We start from the raw sequence: 18,318 nt of genomic DNA, 5'->3' as shown, positions 1-18,318 counted from the left end.
TTATTTCAGTGAGCATATGTTATGCTTCAAGCTATGCTTATTAATTAAAAAAAATAATTATATGTATTATACGCAGCTTTCAAAATGTAAAATGCACCTATTTCTAAATAAATCCTTAAATGGTTTATCGCGTTGCTTTATTCAATGCATTCTCCTTATTTGATTAATGAAGTTATCTAACTCAATGTTGTAGCGCTCTTTTTCCCCACTTTGTGAATTGTGCTCGTAGCTCCACCTCTATGGGAGTTTGTCACGAGTGGAAGAACTGAACCTCCTCCTAATACCCCTTCAATTAAGCTGGAGGGAGGACGCAGAAAGGAGAGAAGGGGACAGATAGACGGAGGCGCGGTACCAGAGCGCTTGGAAAAATAAGGATCAGACTCGTACGCTTCACTAAGGCATGAGAATTGCGTAAGGCAGCATCTTCGGGAGGATTCCGCTCAAGTGACCCCTTTTGTTCTGAGAGAAGTTGTAATAAAAAAGTGGATTTTGACATATCGATTACTATGGGCTCCAAAAGGCACCGTTCAAAGACTTCAGCGTCTTCACGCAACGCGAGCTGCTCTCCAATGGGACTTTCTCTGTTGATTCTTCTACCTTTGTCTGTTGCCTTCAACTTGGATGTGGAGAACCCAGCGGTGTATACCGGACCCAACGGTAGTTACTTCGGGTACTCGGTGGACTTTTACATGACTGGCTCCAGGTAGGGTTTCTTGTTTGTTTTTACATATTGAAATTAATGAGGCTTGGCGTGCATTCAAAGAAAGTACAACTAGACCAAGTTTACTAACCATTGCCAACGTAAAGTTGATTAATTATACTATATAGACTATTAAAATACCATATATTGGTGTTTTGTCCATCCTTCTATGATTGTATGAATGTCATTTTTGTCATTCATATTCAAGAAAGGTACAGTTTTGTTTATCAGTGTGATGAAGGATGACTAGTTTAGCCAAGTTTTTTAAACTAAGGATTCCATAGAGATGTCATAGATTGACATTTGTAACTATTTCTTGATTTCTAACTTTGTAACCAATGTTTTAAACATGTAATGTAATGTTACCTAATGTTCTTAAGTAGAAGCTTTTTTCAGTCCTAAGGGGATCCCTAGGTTGACTGTTCTAAGCGTATTCATCAAACCTAGTTCATTCATTGATTTAATGTGTTTCCCTTTCATTCCAATAGACTTGTTGTGTACTAAAGTCTACTAGAGCTCTGCATTAACTCACACTCTCCAGTCCTGGGGGCAATGAAACCTGGGGTATCCCCCAACTGTTGTTTACACTCCCAACCCAGTCTGTGCACTTCCATTCAGATCAAAGCGTATCACCCCAGTTGGGGAGCGACAGTCCTAAAAGTGTGGTTTAGTGTTTGTTTAGTGCAAGCCTGAAGTATGTGTGCAGGTTTAGATGTGAGCTGGATGACAATGCCTCTCCTCTGTCAGTGGCATCGCTGGTGGTTTTTCTATAAATAGTACTTGACTGGAGGTAATGATGTCATAGTAAGGTACCGGCTCTCTTAAAGGGGAATGAAGATTGCCCCCATAATTATCCCTGATTGCATGTGTTATGGTCACTTAAACCTTCCACATAATCTAACAGGAGAATCTCCAACCATTCAGAGATGACCTTTGCTAGATTATGAGTAACTCTTTGGAAATGAAATGTTAGTTATTGTAGAGTCTTGTGGTCTTAACTAACTTTTGGTATTGTAAATAAGTCACAGAACTCACTTTTAAGACATATTCAAAGTGATGCTTTGACAGTATCCAAATATTTACTGGTTTAACTGCTGATTCTGCATAGTTACAGAAACACATGTTGGTGAAATCATGTAAGTCTGTCTTTCTTCCATGGAACCCAAAAGAAGATATGTGACCCTGGACCACAAATTTACTACCGTAAATGTATCAAAACTTATTTTTTGATTAGTAATATGCATTGCTAAGAACTTCATTTGGACAACTCTAAAGGCGACTTTCTCAATATTTAGATGTTCAAATGGTTGTATCTTGGCCAAATATTGTCCCATCCAAACCATACATCAATGGAAAGCTTATTTATTCAGCTTTCATATAATGTATAAATCTCAATAAAAAATGGACCCTTATGACTGGTTTTATGGTCCATGGTCACATTGTGAAGAATGTTTAAACTGTTTTTGTCCATACAATGAAAGCAGAAGGAGTTTAAAACAACATTGGACCCCATTAACTTTCAATGGATGGAAGTAAACCAAAAACTGGGACATTTTTAAGAATAACTTCTATCCACAAAGGAAACAAAGTCAAATAGTTTTCAAATAGTTGTATCTTTTCCAAATATTGTCCTATTCTAACAAACCATACGTCAATGGAAATCAATGGGAAATAAAACAATGACCCTTATGACTGGTTTTGTGGTCCAGGGTCACATATGATGTATAAGTGCTTTTAAGCACCCCAAATACCTTGGGTCTGCCTTCGGCACAGCTTTGAATGGAGCAGCAGTTATCGTAAATGTAATCTAGTTTTGATTGCAAGACCACATGATCACCTTCCACCTATAGATATGATCTTTGTGGGCATACAAGGTGATAAATCCAAAGGGAAATCACAGAGTATGATGCATGCCATTTAATCACAATGCTGATCTGTTGAGTTTTCCTGCCCTTTGGCGGCGTTCAAGCTGTAGACAGCTGTGCGGCACTGTTTCGGAGGTATGATTGCGGTAATAATCAACTCACGCATGCCCTGACTAGAACATGCCACAATCAGCCATCTCCATCTGTGTTTGTCTGCTGGATTGTGTCTGGCTGTGCACAGCTGTAAAGGGGCTTTAGTCAGAGTGGGCTCATGCTGGATCTGGTTTCTTGGGGGTGTTATTTTCAGTGAGAATTCTCTATTTCTCTCTTTTTAGTCCTCTTTGCTCATTTTCTCTAAGGCAGACCCTCCGGCTATTGTTTTAGTCTGCCATAGTGTGTCTGGCGGAGATATAATTCAGAAGCGGCGGATGATTTAGAGCATGACGCATGGTCGAATGAGTCAGAGGAGAGTGTGTGTGCATCTATAAGTGTACGTTTCTCCATTCAGGGTCTCTGATGATGTAATTCAGCATGGTATTTAAACTCCTTACCCTGTACTTCCAGTCTAATACTCTAGACCATACGCCCCCCGACTCCTACACAGCATCTTGGCCTTATTCTTGTGAACTGTGAAGTCATGGCAAGAGGCAGCTCTCTCGATGATGACTTCATCTGAACTTTTCACTCCCGAGATGTCGTCGTGGAGGAGGATGGATGGGCCTCAAACTGGAGGCTGAGTGAAGGGGTGGAAGAATGTACGATATCAAGAGTTTTCTTCCCAGGCGTTTGATAGAATGATAGAATTTACTTAGGCTTGCGATGCTTTTGAGGCTTTTTTTTTACTCCTGAATGGAGTCTGGAGGACATTTATTCAGGGCCTCTTTAAAACTAAAACATTTAAAAATCTTACTGTTCAAAAACTTTTGACTGGTAGTGTATTTAAAAGTTAAAGGAGTTTAAGATCCACTGGAGTGCCTCCATATTATTGTGGTTTTCCAAAACGAGTGGTTTGATTTACGTATATTAGTGAAATCATAGCCAAAGTGGGACGGAAAAGCCTGTCTTCCAAGCTTCGTTTGAAGAGCGGCAGCCAGCTGTCTGAAAACTCAATGTTCTTTCTTTAAAATGAATAATCTGGTGGCAGGTATAAACTTTCTGTCCTGCATGTTCTCTCTCATTCTCTCGCTCTCTAAATCTTTCCTTTTTTACAAAACATTCACTCCTGGCCTTGTCCACTCCCTGATAGTCTGGCCCCAAAGGTCTGTGAAGAATAGTACTCCTTGGCACGCATTAATAGAATTAGCTAGTATGCAGACCACCACAGAGAACTGCCTGAGGACAGAGTTCACGATCTTGGTGTCAGGGGGCTTTACAGCTGTATACATGGAAGAGAAATTTATGGTTCTTGAATTCTGAGAGAAGAACAGGGCCTCATCCGGATGGTCTGGTGCATAAACCTAATTTGTCCTCAAGAATTGTAGCTGGATGTTAAAAGTCCCACTTGGTGTCTTGAGGGGATTCTTAAGTCTTCTAGTTGATTATTGCAACAAGTGTCTCCTTGTATGTTCTTGTCAGAAACCCAGAGAAAATGATGTGTACCACATTCCTCACTCTGTGTCTTCTTTATCTTTGGATTAGATGATCCTGTGTATTGTAAAAGGGCGAAGGTCAGGGTCTGGCTGTTGGGTTGAGTGTCAGAAAATGAGATGACTTTATTTGAAATGTTTGGATTGTAGAAACAATAGAAACTAAACACCACCATCTCCGTTCCTGCTGGGATTTGCATGGCTCCGGATGATAAGTGTTGTTTTCAGAGAATAATGTGTTCCTATGCAAAAGTTCCTTTAGTGTTTATGATGTTCAAAAAGACGTTTTTTGGTGTCTGATGATTGTTGGCGAGCGCTTGCAGCTTGTGGTTGAATCCGAGGAGCTGGACTGTCTGCATTAGCAGCCAAGGGAAACAAATTTACAGCCACAATGGCAGGAATATTACTGTAAAAACACAAAAAACGTTCTCACCTGCCTCCGTGTATTTTATTACCCAAAGATTCACAAAGTTGAGGTTTACCAAGTTGCATTGGCTATCAAACCCTTAGGCACTCTTCTGATAATGACCTACTGGGGCTGGATTCACAAAAAATAAGAAAAAGATGAAGAAAGTTCTTCAGATGAATTCTAAAAACTTTCCATCTGTTAAACTTTAAGTAGCAAGAACCTCATGATATATATATATTTTTTTTTAGTTTTGTAGTCGTACCTTTGTGGATGTAAGACAAGTTGGAAGTTGAAGATATTTGTGACCCTGGACCACAAAACCAGTCATAAGGATTTGAGATCTGAAAGTTAAATAAGCTTTCCATTGATGTATGGTTTGTTAGGATGGGACAATATTTGGCAGAGATACAACTATTTGAAAATCTCGAATCTGAGGGTTTAAAAAAAATTCAATTATTGAGAAAATTGCCTTTAAAGTTGTCTAAATGAAGTTCTTAGCAATGCATATTACTAATCAAATATTAAGTTTTGATGCATTTATGGTAGAAAATTGACAAACTATCTTTGTGGAACATGATCTTTACTTAATATCTTAATTATTTTTGGCATAAAAGAAAAACCGGTAATTTTGACCCATACAATGTATTATACCTGTGCTACTAAAGACTGGTTTTATGTTCACATTTATGATTTTATAAACGTTCGATTCAAGAAGGAAAGAAAGATAAAAACATTTTTGGGAATACAAACTTTTTACTGAAAAAGTTGTTTAGAAAAATTTTGCTCCAAAGGTTTCATGAAACTGTCCTCTGGTCTTGTATCATGTGTTTGTATGAAACGGTACACTGGAATTACGTCATAGATGATTTGGCTCTGATATCATGTACAGTCGGTCGTCCTTAGCTGTGGTCATCATTCTCACAAAGTTTACTCTTTCAAAGAAGGCCATTACTAAATCAATATTTACCTCAGACCTTGAGATCAGTTTGCCTTTGCTAAATACAGAGACTTCAGCTCTACCAGGGTTTCATTTGCTATTTATCATTTTCACTCTTCCTCCATGGATTAGTCTGTCTGTTGTCCACAGTCTTGCATCCAGCTGGAGATGGGTGTGTGTACGTTGGCTGCCAAGCTATTCTTCACCCAGGTTCTCCCTACGACGACTAGTGTTTTCCATGGAGTCGGTACAATAGAGCTCTTTGTGCGTCGTTAGAAAAGTTTGCTGTATTCAGTAGCGAAACTTTTCCACGTGACTTAAATCCGTATTTATTTATTCATGTTTTTGGCTCATTTGCTTCTTGATAAAACCATGTTTTGGCCTGCTGACATTTGGCCGTGATGGTTGGCCGGTTGTACTATTTAGCAGTTAAATGTGTGCAACCTTAGCTGATTGGGACTGTGAGTTAGATTGTCTTTACCGTTGACAAGTCGTCTGCTTTTTATGACCTCTCTAGACCTGGCAGCCTCGCATAATAGGCTCTTGTGTGCGAGGGTGTACATGTGCCTTGGTGGAAAAACAGGCATGTGTTCGATCACGGTAGAACAAATGGCCCAGTCAACTTTGCAGACGCTGTGCCCTTGGGCTCCACAATGGCCCTGGGGTTGATCCATGGACTACTGCAGATCCCCATTGTTCCTGATGTACATTTTAGATAGATCGTTATCATCTTGGACTGTTCTGTTTTGGTTTATCAGGCCCCTGCTGGGCTGGCAACGACAATGAATGTCCAGTCAGCCAGCATTTAGATGGCCTGTTTATTGCCTGCAGGACTACAAACAAAGGACGTGAGGCATAGCATGCGAAGGTGAGCGATTGATGCTAATTGTTTGCGCCTGATGGCCCCTCTTACTCTTTTCAAGTGTGAAGATGGGACTCCATGCTGAGAAAGCTCCCTCGGAGGTGTCGACGGCCAACAGTTGCAACTCGCTATGGGATGTTTTCTGGTCTCTGCGAATGTGTGAATTATAGCTCTTTGGGGGCTGGGGTTACAATTTGGTATCAAGAGATTTAAGAGGTAAAACCACACTGTGTTTATGTAAATGTCACGGGGTGGTTGAAATTGTTGTTCTGTTACATCCGTAAATGTGGCTTGCAGTCGAATGACTTTGTTTTTGCTTTCTTAGATGCATTTTCCAGACTGTTTTAATCTACAAGTTGTTATTTTCTCTTCAAAGTGTAAACTTTTATACATTATTAATTTGAGGGCATCATATTAGCATATTGGCTGCATCTGAAATACATATTTCCCTGATATGTATTAAGGGGAAAAAGCATGTTAGAAAAGAAGTATGTCCAAATTCACAATATTTTTAAAACGGTAGGTGAAAAGTACCTGAATTACTTACTACTTCTGGACACTTCACCATTCCATAAGGACATGGGAGAGGATTTGTGAATGTCAATGAAGCGACCCATATGATGCTGTAGATCACATGACAATGACAACATGGTGAATATAGTATGCTTTGATGACATTTGTACTACACACATTCATACTATATAGAATATACTATTTTAACAGTTGCTTAGTAACTAATTATTCAAAAGAAATACCTAATCAGAGAGTATGCAATTTTGGAAACGGTCATTGTCTGATTTGCACCAAGTTCTTGTTTCTTTAGTGGATACAACAGTAGTTTCAGACTTAATGCTGACACCTAGTGGCATGGGTGCATTATTAAATGCAATGGTAACGTTTTTGCATGCAAATATTGTTGCTGAAAGCCCTATTTGTAAGAATATTGTAATTCTACAAGTAGGGATGTAATGGTATTAGCAACATCGTGGTATCACAATATCAAAACTGTCTCGATATCATCGTGGTCACATGATGATATGAAACGATAGATCTATCAGGCATACAGTGTAGTTGTTTTGAGCCATTATGCTTTGGCACAGTATCTGTCCAACAAACTAAAACCGAAAGCACAATATGACTTAATCCCTTCATCAAGTCTGTTTTTGCTGCGTGTTTCAAATCAAAGTGCTCACTTCATTCAGGTGAACAACTAATGATCCAGTGTTTTCTGTGCCTTAGAATGGCTCAGTTCACAGTGAATGCAGTGAACTAATTTATTGCATGTGCTGTGAGTTTAGCACATGTTTGGGAGCGCAACGGACACCAGTTGTGCTTTATTTTTGTGTTTTTGTAAGCTTGTTTTGACTGTAGCTGGGGTTTTCCATTAAAAAAAAGCTCTACTGCCGTTTCCGTCAAAATAAAAGTGCAGTATAAATGGCTGAAAGATAGTGGTTTAAATGCGCTACTGCAGTCCAAATTCAAAATGTCTCTTTGAAGTGTATGTATGGCTATTACTGTTGTCGTTGTTGTTGTTATTATATTCAAATTTGTTTGGCTTCTAACAATATCAGTGTATGTCATTTAGATTGAGACAATATATCACAACTAAAAAGAGGGTTGAGTCCCCTTTAAAGTTCAGGTACAAGTCAATTCACTAACTTTTTTTCTGACTTTTGTTTTTTTTTAGTTAAGAACATGGGTTGGAGCTCTTAATTTTGAACTCTCAAAGCGCATTAGATAAAATAATTTAACTTTTTAAAATGTACAAATTTTTTTTTTCTTCAATTATTAATTTGTCTTTTTTTATATTGCAATGAATATTGTATCAAGGATATCATATCACAATACTAATGTATCTTGAGATTTTAATATCGTTACGTCCCTAGTAAAAAGTGCTCTTGAAAACGGCATTGAGAGTGTTAGAGGTAAATATACATCAAAGTTTACACAACACTCACTTTTCACTTCTTTAAAATGCACCTTTAAGCATGTTGTTCTTATGTTTTCACTTTAGACTCCCTCTGGTTTGATAGTTAGTGCATTAATTGGCATAGCAGGTAGTGCAGAGCTGGCTTTTTGTGAGTCAAGCCAAGTGCTCTAGATCTGGCTGACCTCTCAGCACCTGGTGTAGTGATGTTGATTTGAACCATATCCTTTGGGAGGAAATGTTTTTGTGGTGACATTTTAAAATCTGCCTGTGTAAAAACGGGGTGGGGGCGTTTATCAGATCAACAGTCGAGGGCATGTGTGCAGTTTTAACGGTTATTCCAGACTTTTTTTTTTTTTTTTTTTTACAAGGCTGTGACGTTTTATTGTTGGAACTGTAGATGGTTGTTGCATCTTGCAACATTCCAGTGAATTTTGCAAGCTTTGAGTCTGTAAGTGAATCTGTTAGTCATTTTCAGTTCTTTTACATGAACTGAGTTTAAGTCATTTTCAATTTTGTATTAATGCAAAGAGATTTAGTGACTGCTTTTTCGTCTTCCTCCATTACTATGCAGTTCTCCTCAGGGCTTTTGGCACGCCGACTGTTTGAGTGAGCTGTCGTCCCCCAGTGCCAGCTGACCCAGCAGTCACTGCTTTGCTCATCATCTTCGGGCCGCAACTCCCAGACAGCAGAACAGAGCACGTTTGGATCAGGTCTAGCGAGCAGACTGGGGCCACAGACAGAGCTTCTTCGGCCCACTTTTATCCATCTCGTTATTAGCTGCTTCCATCGCAACCGCTTAGCTGCTTAACGATGCAGAGACAGACCGGCATCCGAGCTAATGCTCGCTGGCGTCGCATAAAGGAAAACGCCTAAAAAACGAACCATCCAGGCCTTGAGTTTCACATTGGCTTTCTTTGAATTTGAAAATGTTAGTTCATTGAGGTCATCGGATTTTTCTTAATGTCGGAGAGTTGCAACAGTGTACACTTTGTGTTGGATCCGTTCCACGTTTTTTGGGAGGACGTGGTGTGCTATCACTGTAACCGTTTTTGCTAATAAAAACATTCAAATTCGGCTTGCCTGCAAATAGCTTGATAATTGTTCAACTTTGTTTGCGCAGAGTTTCAGAAATGTTCCTAAGGCCACAAACTGCAATCAGTTAATATACGTCTGATGGGCATGGGAAAACTGGGATAATCACAAATAATTAAAGTTACTTACAAAAGTGACTGATGGTAATGAATTGTTCTTGGCACACATATTGAAATCCAATTAGCTTGATTGATTTTGTTGCCATTTGACACAAAGATATAAAAAAACACTAGCCTTTTTTTTTTTTAAACAAGTCTGTTATGCTCACCAGGGCTGAATTTGTTTGAATAAAATACAGTAGGAACAATAATATTGTGAAATTTTGCAATTGCAATGGAATTTATTCCTTTGAGGGCAAAGCTGAATTTTCAGCAGCCGTTACTCCAATCTTCAGTGTCACATGATCCTTCAGAAATCATTCTAATGTGCCGCTCAAGAAACATTTTCAACCTATTATCAATGTTGAAAACATATGTGACCCTTGACCACAAAACCAATCATAAGTACCACAAGTATATTAGTAGAAATAGCCAACAATATACTGTATGGGTCAAAATGATAGATTTTTCTTTTATGTCAAAAATCATTAGGATATTACGTAAAGATCATGTTCCATGAAGATATTTTGTAAATTTCCTGCAGTAAATATATCAAAACCTAATTTTTGATTAGTAATATGCGTAGCTAAGAATGTCATTTCGACCATTTTAATGGCGATATTCTCAATATTTAGAATTTTTTGGCATTTCAAATTGGTTTTATCTCAGCAAAATATTGTCCTATCCTATCAAATCAAAGCTTCATCAATGCAAAGCTTATTTATTCAGCTTTATATAAAGCTCAGTTTAAAAAAATTGACCCTTATGACTGTTTTTGTAGTCCAGGGTCACATATCTTCTGCTTAACATTTTTGTACAAACTGTAAAAACTTTTTTCAGAATTCTTGGAATAGAAAGCATCAATTAAAAAAAAAATGTCTCTAAACTTTCAAACAGCAGTGTTACTGATAAGTCCTAATGTAGTAAACAAAGCTTCCCAGAAAATTCCCTGTTTCATGCTGTTTTCTGTGCCATTTACAGTGATGGCAGATGAAGGTTTGTTGTGTTTTGTCTGATTGTGATTTTCTTGCACCTTCATTAGCAACCAGTGTGGTTTCTTGGCAAGCTTAGGCATTTACAACAGCCTTCGAGTGACATAAGTTAAACAGCTGGACGATAATGAAGCGTGCAATGGGTGAGAGAATGTTTTAAGCAGAAGGTGGTGGAAATTAAGGCGTTTGCCATTCGATGGCCTCCAACCATTAGTGCCATTCGTTTTGCGCTATCAGCGTCTTTCGCTCGACGTTTTCTCGCCACAACTTAAGTAGATGACATATGTGGTGCGCCAGTTCATTTTTATAGCTTTAATTCTGGTCTGATTACCAAACCTCAGAAGTGATGGGTTAACTCTTAAGACGTCTTTTACCTCGGCGGTGAGCGTTTAGCAAGCTTTGCATTTTAGTGGTAACATATTCAAGAGGGATTTTCAGACTAACTCAATTAGCTTAATTAGAGCCACACCGAGTGTTTGCATCTTGGTTGGAGTCAGTGGTTGTCTCTCTTAGAGATACCACAAGTGGTGTTAATGTTGTTTTTCCTCCTTAAAGTAAAATCAAATCTGAGTCTGTTTACTTTGTACGTTCCTGTTTTTATTGCAAGTGATTTTGTTTTGTGCTTCGCTTCTGAAATGATTTTGAATAATGCTTTGGTTTGTGTTCATGCAATGAAATTGAATAGGGTACAAAACAACTGGAAATGTTTCAAAATATTTAATTGTCATAGCATTTTACAAAGACTTGAGTGTAAATGAAGGCCAACTGTTAAAAAGTCCAATGACCTCTGATTTTCGTAATAAATCTGATCGCCTACTACTTACAAATGCTAATCACAGTTAAAGCAAAATTTGTTCTCCATATAACAGAATTGAAACAACATTCTGTTGTTCTCTTACAAGGCCAGACTGTTTTAATTAAAGTAGGCTTCACTTTGGCATTTGCTCTGCTGGAAGGCCTCATGAAGTCTTTCTCATTTTATGTGGAGCCGTTACAAAAGCTAGCATCTAAGCCAAGAGCAATCTGGCTCTTATCATTATGCTAATGTTAGCCCAACGTTTATGCGTTTAGTGGAGAAAAGAAGGAAATTTAAGAGGGAGGAGATTCCCCCGTAAGATAAACCCTCATTACATGCTAATTGTTTCTTATTTACAGTTCTTTCAGATCATTATCGAAATGGCACGATTTCGGCTACGTTTGTTGAGTGTTAGGCGGATGTTACAGTTATTTCCACTTGCTGATAAAAGCAATTTTGTGTTTCTAAGTTTCCTGTTAAATACGTTTGATAGTGAGTTTTGTATATTATAATTTTGCTTTACAGTGGCACATTTGAATGGACATTTATGTCTTATGTGAGAGTACATGTGTGCCACACAAATAGGTGTTTGTTTTGCAAATGAAGGCACATAGTTATTTGCTTTATTATGCTTAAGCATAAATTAATGAATGAATATTTAAAACATAACCTAGTTATGGAAACTTCCAACAGCTTTCAAGATAAAACTCGACTGTACTGAAACTAAATGAGTGTAATTTATCATAACACAAGTGCAATGATTGTAGCTGGACTGTAACTGTACACTTGTGAGCAGTCAGCCAAAGCAGTAGTGTAAGTGAACAGCATTCCAGGAACTGGAGCAGAAGAGTGAAAGTGCTTGGGAAAGCTGGTGAATTTGCAGCTGTTAGACGCATTTCACATGCATCATAGCAACATAACATTTCATCAGACTAGTGCACTTGAGTTCATTCATAGTGTAGAGGGGTTCAAATGAGGTGGACTGTTCTGTTCACATCTTCGTTTTAAGACATTATCAATAGGTTTTATCACTAAAAGAGTGGGTATTTTGTCCGACATCCTAATTCCCAAGAGAAAGCCGTTATGGGAATCTGGGGTTGACATTACAACTCAACTGGGGTCCTGTAACACCTCTGGGACACTCCCTCTGTCCATACACACATATGGCGGAAAAATGGGATACTCTCTCCAAGCCGGATAAAGGCTTTGTTTTGGTTCCCCCCTTATAAAAACAAATGGAGCGTCTGCTCCTTTTTTTTTTTTGTTGGTGCGTGTGTGTGGTTTGTGCTTCACTTGTAGTGGCCTTGAAATCTGGTGACCCCAGCAAACATTTCCACGTTTAATGTCCTCACTATTTATCTATTGATCCATTGTTCAGGCCTTTTCCTTTTTGTCTGGCATTCCTCCCAGTGTAGGATTTAGAAACTGTCCTATTAAATTATTCAATTATTTTACTGTCATTGTGCAACAAAATTTGTTGCGTGACTTTCAAGGCGTAGTAAAAATAGCAAAGACGTAGACAGAAAAAAGTACCCCAGAACAATGAAAGTCAGTGCAGATGAATATGATGATGAATTGGCTTGCATTTTTATATTTTCAGTTTTCATTTTAATTCTATTTGAAGTTTAAGGATTTTTATTATGGTTAAAGGCATAGTTCACCCAAAAATGAAAATTCAGACATTCTTACTCACCCTCATGTTGTTCCAAGTAAGTAAGACTTTTTTTGTCTTTGGAACACAAATTAAAATATTCTCGATGAAATCCGAGAGCTCTCTGATCCTCCATAGACAGGATCCGGAATGGTACCAAGAACATTGCTTCATTAAATTTCGGTTGAACCACTGATGTCACATTATTTTGTTAATGTTCTTGATACCTTTCTGGGCCTTGAACGTGGTAAGGACCCTTGCTGTCTATGGAGGGTCAGAAAGCTCTCGAATTTCACCAAAAATATCTTAATTTGTTTTCCTAAGACGAACAAAGGTCTTATGGGTTTGGAACGACATGAAGGTGAGTAATTAGTGACAATTTTCAGTTTTGGGTGAACCAGCCCATTTAATTTAGATTTTGTTAGTTTTTATTTAAGTTGTTTAATTTTAGTATTTTTAACTTAAATGCAAAATTTCTAATTTTCCGGCTTTTTTTTTTTTTAAAGAGTAGAATGTTTTTTTTTACATCCAATATAGAGGTGGGCGATACCAGTAGACACGATTAACCGGTAAAAATGTGTCAATTGGTAGAGATTTTTATGACTGTTGTCTCTATTACAGGCTCGTGGTAATGAAATCTTATTGTTTACATGCATTTTAAAGCATTGAGTTTTAAGCCATTGAAGTGCAATAAGCAGCAAAAGAGAACTCATTTCACGATAAACGTGAGCTGTTTAACAGCCCAAGTTATTTTATAATATCATGTATAATATCATGTGTAACAGTCTGTTGGATGCGGGCAGCTCTTAGAGTGACAGCAGTCTAATATTCCTGCCATCTGTTCATGTCATCAAACAACAAAAGGGAGAAAGTCTCTTTCTTTAATGAGAAGAAACATACAAAATTCACACAGTGAATCTGCAATCTGTTCTGAAGATAAATGAAGGTCTTAAGGGTTTGGAACGACATGAGTGTGAGCTATTTTTGGGTGAACTAACCCTTTAAGCTATAGACCTTGATGATGCTCTCAACCTTTTAATTCTTTGACTCCAGACTCACTGTTTTTTTGTAAATAACAGCTGAGAAAATCCATCCCTCTCATTTAGGATGCAGTTGACGATCTGTCTTCTGCTTGCTTTGCTGTTTTCGTCTTAAGTGGTCATCTGGTCCTACCTATAGGACTCTATCTCTGCAGTCCATCTAAAGTGGGCTTGAGTCTCCATGGCTGAATACAGCCTTTGTAAGGAAGCCCTCGGTTACGCGTCACTGAGACCAGCCCAGGGGGCAGGAAAGGGTGTTCTCTTCCTGTACCTTGACCCCCCCCTAGAGATGCCCTCAGCGCCCTCTTACAAACACCTCCACACCCCCATCCCCCGTCTCTCAATGGACTGGGCCTTAATGACAGGAAAGATGATAGTAAGTTTACAGACAATGAGGTCATGGCGGCACTGCACCAATCCATGCCGGCTCTTGGAAAATTAGACACAGATTAGAAGAGCAGGGACTGTGGGAGTCTCCGTTTAAACTGTTGGGTACTTCTCAGAGAGCTTGTTTCGAATGTCAAATCTCAAGAAATAATGTGCTATTACCTTTCTAAATGGTCATTCTTATTATGTTCAGCTGACAGATTATATAACAGGAAAACATTTAATTAAAAGTAAGTTAAATTAGGTTAGAGTAAATGAATATAAGTGCTCACCAGGGTTGCATTTATTTGATTAAAAATACATGGAAGCTTCTTTCTGTCATGAAATTTAACAAATATAAAATCTAATTGCAACTTTTTGTCTCACAAAGAGCTTATATCACTCAGTTCTTAGAAAAAAGTCTGAACTTTTGAGTTTTACACTGGCTATTGCAAGAAAGAATATTTATATATATTTATATTTATTTATTTATTTAGATAATAATAAAAAATCTTTTTTTTTGATTCAGTGACGGAAACAAGCTTTCATGAAAAAACAGTAATATTGTGAAATTATTAATTTGTTTTATTGCATTTTTAGTAGGCATGCACAATATATCGGCATAAATATCGATATCGGCTGATGTTCGTCATTTTTTTTTTTTTTTACCTATCGGCATTGGTCCGAAAATTTGTTTTTCATCGGTCCGATATCATACCATGTCTTTTGAATTACGGTGATGTCACAGTTCTCATTTTTGTTTGAACATTTTTATAGATGGGTCTTAAAATTGACTTGTTTTTTTATGTTTGCTTGGTAGAAACCTTGTTTCAGGGTTTGGACATTTACATTTACATAAAAATGTGCACGAACAGTCAGGATATGTGTTGGATATTTTGATTTAGCCTTTTTCTCAAATTTGAGTTTAACTGGAGTGCACCGAGCTGAAAACATGTTGCCATGAATACTGTAGGGCTGGACCAGAATATTCGATTATTCGAATATTCGTTTGGTGGGTTGGCATTCGATTTTAAATTTTGAGATTCGAATATTCTTTTTTTTTTTTTTTGATACACCTTGCACCTTGCATCCCCCGCGAAATGGTTCTCAAGGAGCTTATAAGTGTATTTATAAATGCATATTTATGGATTAGGCCTATAGCTAATGAAAGAGTTTTGTAATTCTTTTTTTTACAGTTCCGGATGATATATTAGTCTTACCTTGAAGTTTCACATCGCACCGGTGCCTTCATGTCCTGCAAAGCGCGCTTCAGCTTTACTCTCCGCACAAACGATTGGATATGAGCCTAGTAGCACACATTTATCTAGGTTAAACGTTTCAACTAATGTTGTGATATATTTTTAAGTTTTTTATATCTATGGATTTTAATTTAAATCGTGATGACTTGAGAGGGCTAAATTGATCTGTCTGCCGCTTGGTCTTTACTTCAAAAAACAAAAACTGGAATTTAACAAACAAAAAGTGTTCCAAATGTATCTTTAAATTAACTTCATAAACTAAAGAAATGAAAATAAGTGTAATCACTTTGCTATTAAAAATGGCAGCTGTGTAATGGGGAAGAGAAAGATAAAAAAGACCGGTTTCAGTCGGACTCGGGCCAGTAATTCTGATGATTTCTAATTCAGAAATTTTTGCCACAAATATTTGTTTAATAGCCTATTTAACATTATTATTTAGGCTAGTTTCATATTTAAATGTATTATTTATTTGATTTATTTTAGCGTTTTGTAGGCTGCTTGTTCACTGACGGAAGTGCTCAAATAAACACGCACGTTTGGTAATAATGTTTGAGCCTCATTTATTTTGGGTTTCAAAATAATATACATTTGTATTTTATATATAGGCCTATATACACAAACGTTATATTAATTCTGAACGTTCCTTTCATGTGTCCATATTGCACCAAAATGCAACACTGCACTCCCTTGGGTCCACAGCAAAAATCGTTTGGATGAACTGTTTTCAACATAATACAAATGCAAACAGAAAGACATGCAGAGATTCATGCCTTTATTAGAGAGAAGAATATGTTCAGCCCCTCCCACCGAAGCTTCGAATATTCGGTTTTGATTACTACCGAAGCTTCGAAGCTCAGGAAATGCGGACCAGCCCTAGAATACTGGCATGCTTGATAAGTGGTAAAAGTTGGTTACTTATGTTTTATGGTAGCCCTGTAACCTTGTTATTTGGAAATAAAATACATTCTGAAAATAAAGGAAGAAATTAAGTATGTACAAACTTTTATCATCTCAGATACACTTTTTAAAAACACATATCGATATCGGCCATCGGCCATAACAGAAAAATTAATATCGGATATCGATATTGGCCAAAATTTTCATATCGGTGCATCCCTAATTTTTAGCACTCCAGATTGCAGTGTCACATGATGCTTCAGAAACCATTCTAACATGCTGATTTGGTGCTCAAAATTTTTTTTAATCAAAGGTGAAAACTGTGGCAATTAATATATTTGTGGAAACCTTAACAAATTCTTTAGGATTAAAAGAATTAAGTTTAAAGAACATCATTTATTAAAAATAGCAACAACATGCACTTTATTAATTAAATGTGTCCTTGCTGAATAAAAACTGTGAGCTTTAAACTTGCCATTGCAAGAAAAAAGTCAGTTTTCAAAGGTAAAAAGGTTGTGCTTAATATTTTATGTTTGTGGAAATTGTGATAAATTCTTTAGGATTCTTTGATGAATAAAGTTAAATAGAATATCATTTATTAAAATAGTAACAACATATGTGACCCTGGACTACAAAAAAAAAATACATCACCTTAAAAAACTGCATAAATAAGCTTTGCATTAATGCGTGGTTTTTATTTGGCATGGACAGCATTTGGCTTGAAAATCTAGAATCTGAGGGTGCAAAAAAAATCTAAATGAGAAGAAAAATTGAGAAAATCACGTAAAAAAGTTGTCCAAATGAAGTTCTTAGCAATGCATATTACTAAGCAAAAATTGGATGTTTACTTAATATCTAAATGATTTTTGGCATAAACGAAAAATCGATCATTTTTATCCACACAATGTTTTTTGGCTATTTCTACAAATAAACCTGTGCTACTTAAGACTGGTTTTGATATAATCTAACACAAAATGTCTTTTTTGATTACTTTGATTTATTTGTCCTTGCTGAATAAAAGTAAAAAACAAACAAAAACTAACTGACTTCAAAAATGTGAATGACGGTAGACATAAAAACAGGGAATGAAGCCGTATTTGGAGACCAGAATATCACAAACAGTTTTGACTTGAGCCTGTAAGAAGCCACCTAGCAACAGTGTTGCCAAGTCCGCGGTTTTCCTGTGGAACTTTTAACATTAACACTGTTGCCGCGAGTTGTTTTTCAGTTTGTCCGTGGGTTGGAGCGACCCCAATAATGTGATATTTAGCCCCTGGAATGTGAATTTTACCAGGGGAACTACTCCAAAAAACCATGCATTTCACCTGGCAACCCTACCTAGTAATGCTAAACACCAATCGCAACATTCCCGCACTTTTTCTTCAAAGAATGTAAAAATGCTGTAAACAGCTGTTCCTGCTTCATTCTGTCATCCTGTCAAAACCTGTTTATTCCTCTGTATTGAGAAGTTTGTTTGGTTTTGTGAAGTTTTGATGTGTGGATTACTTGGAGATCATGCTTTTAAATATATGTGGCTATGTTTGTCTGTTTGTGTTCAAATATTTGGATATGTTTGTGATAACCCAGGGGGAAAAGCAGCTGTAGAAGCAGCACTAGCTTGACTTCGGCTGTCTTGGCTCTTGTTTTCCCATTGACTTATTACCCAGTGGGCCTGGTGTGTGTGTGTGGTTGTGTGTTGGCGGTCACATGTTGCCAACCAAGTTACTAACCATTGCACATGGCCACGCTGTTACATAATTCAGCTCTGTATGGTCGATTATGAGACAGTCCATTTCCTCAAAGATCATAAGTTGTGTGCTGGTCTTTATTATGTCCAA

General features: G+C 37.4%; 1 protein-coding gene across 1 annotated transcript in view; it reads left to right on the top strand.

The window, feature by feature from the left end:
• The first annotated feature begins 332 nt into the window (after nt 1–332).
• The window catches only part of itga5 (integrin, alpha 5 (fibronectin receptor, alpha polypeptide)), a 74,951-nt gene continuing 56,965 nt past the window's right edge, over nt 333–18,318 (top strand). Inside the window, exon 1 of the mRNA XM_073822951.1 lies at nt 333–703. Coding sequence (XP_073679052.1) covers nt 507–703 — 197 coding nt within the window. The 5' untranslated portion in view covers nt 333–506. The remainder of the gene's footprint in view (nt 704–18,318) is intronic.

This window comes from Garra rufa, chromosome 18, assembly GCF_049309525.1.
Source record: "Garra rufa chromosome 18, GarRuf1.0, whole genome shotgun sequence".
NCBI lineage: Eukaryota > Metazoa > Chordata > Actinopteri > Cypriniformes > Cyprinidae > Garra > Garra rufa.
This window is presented reverse-complemented; position numbering and strand designations above follow the sequence as displayed.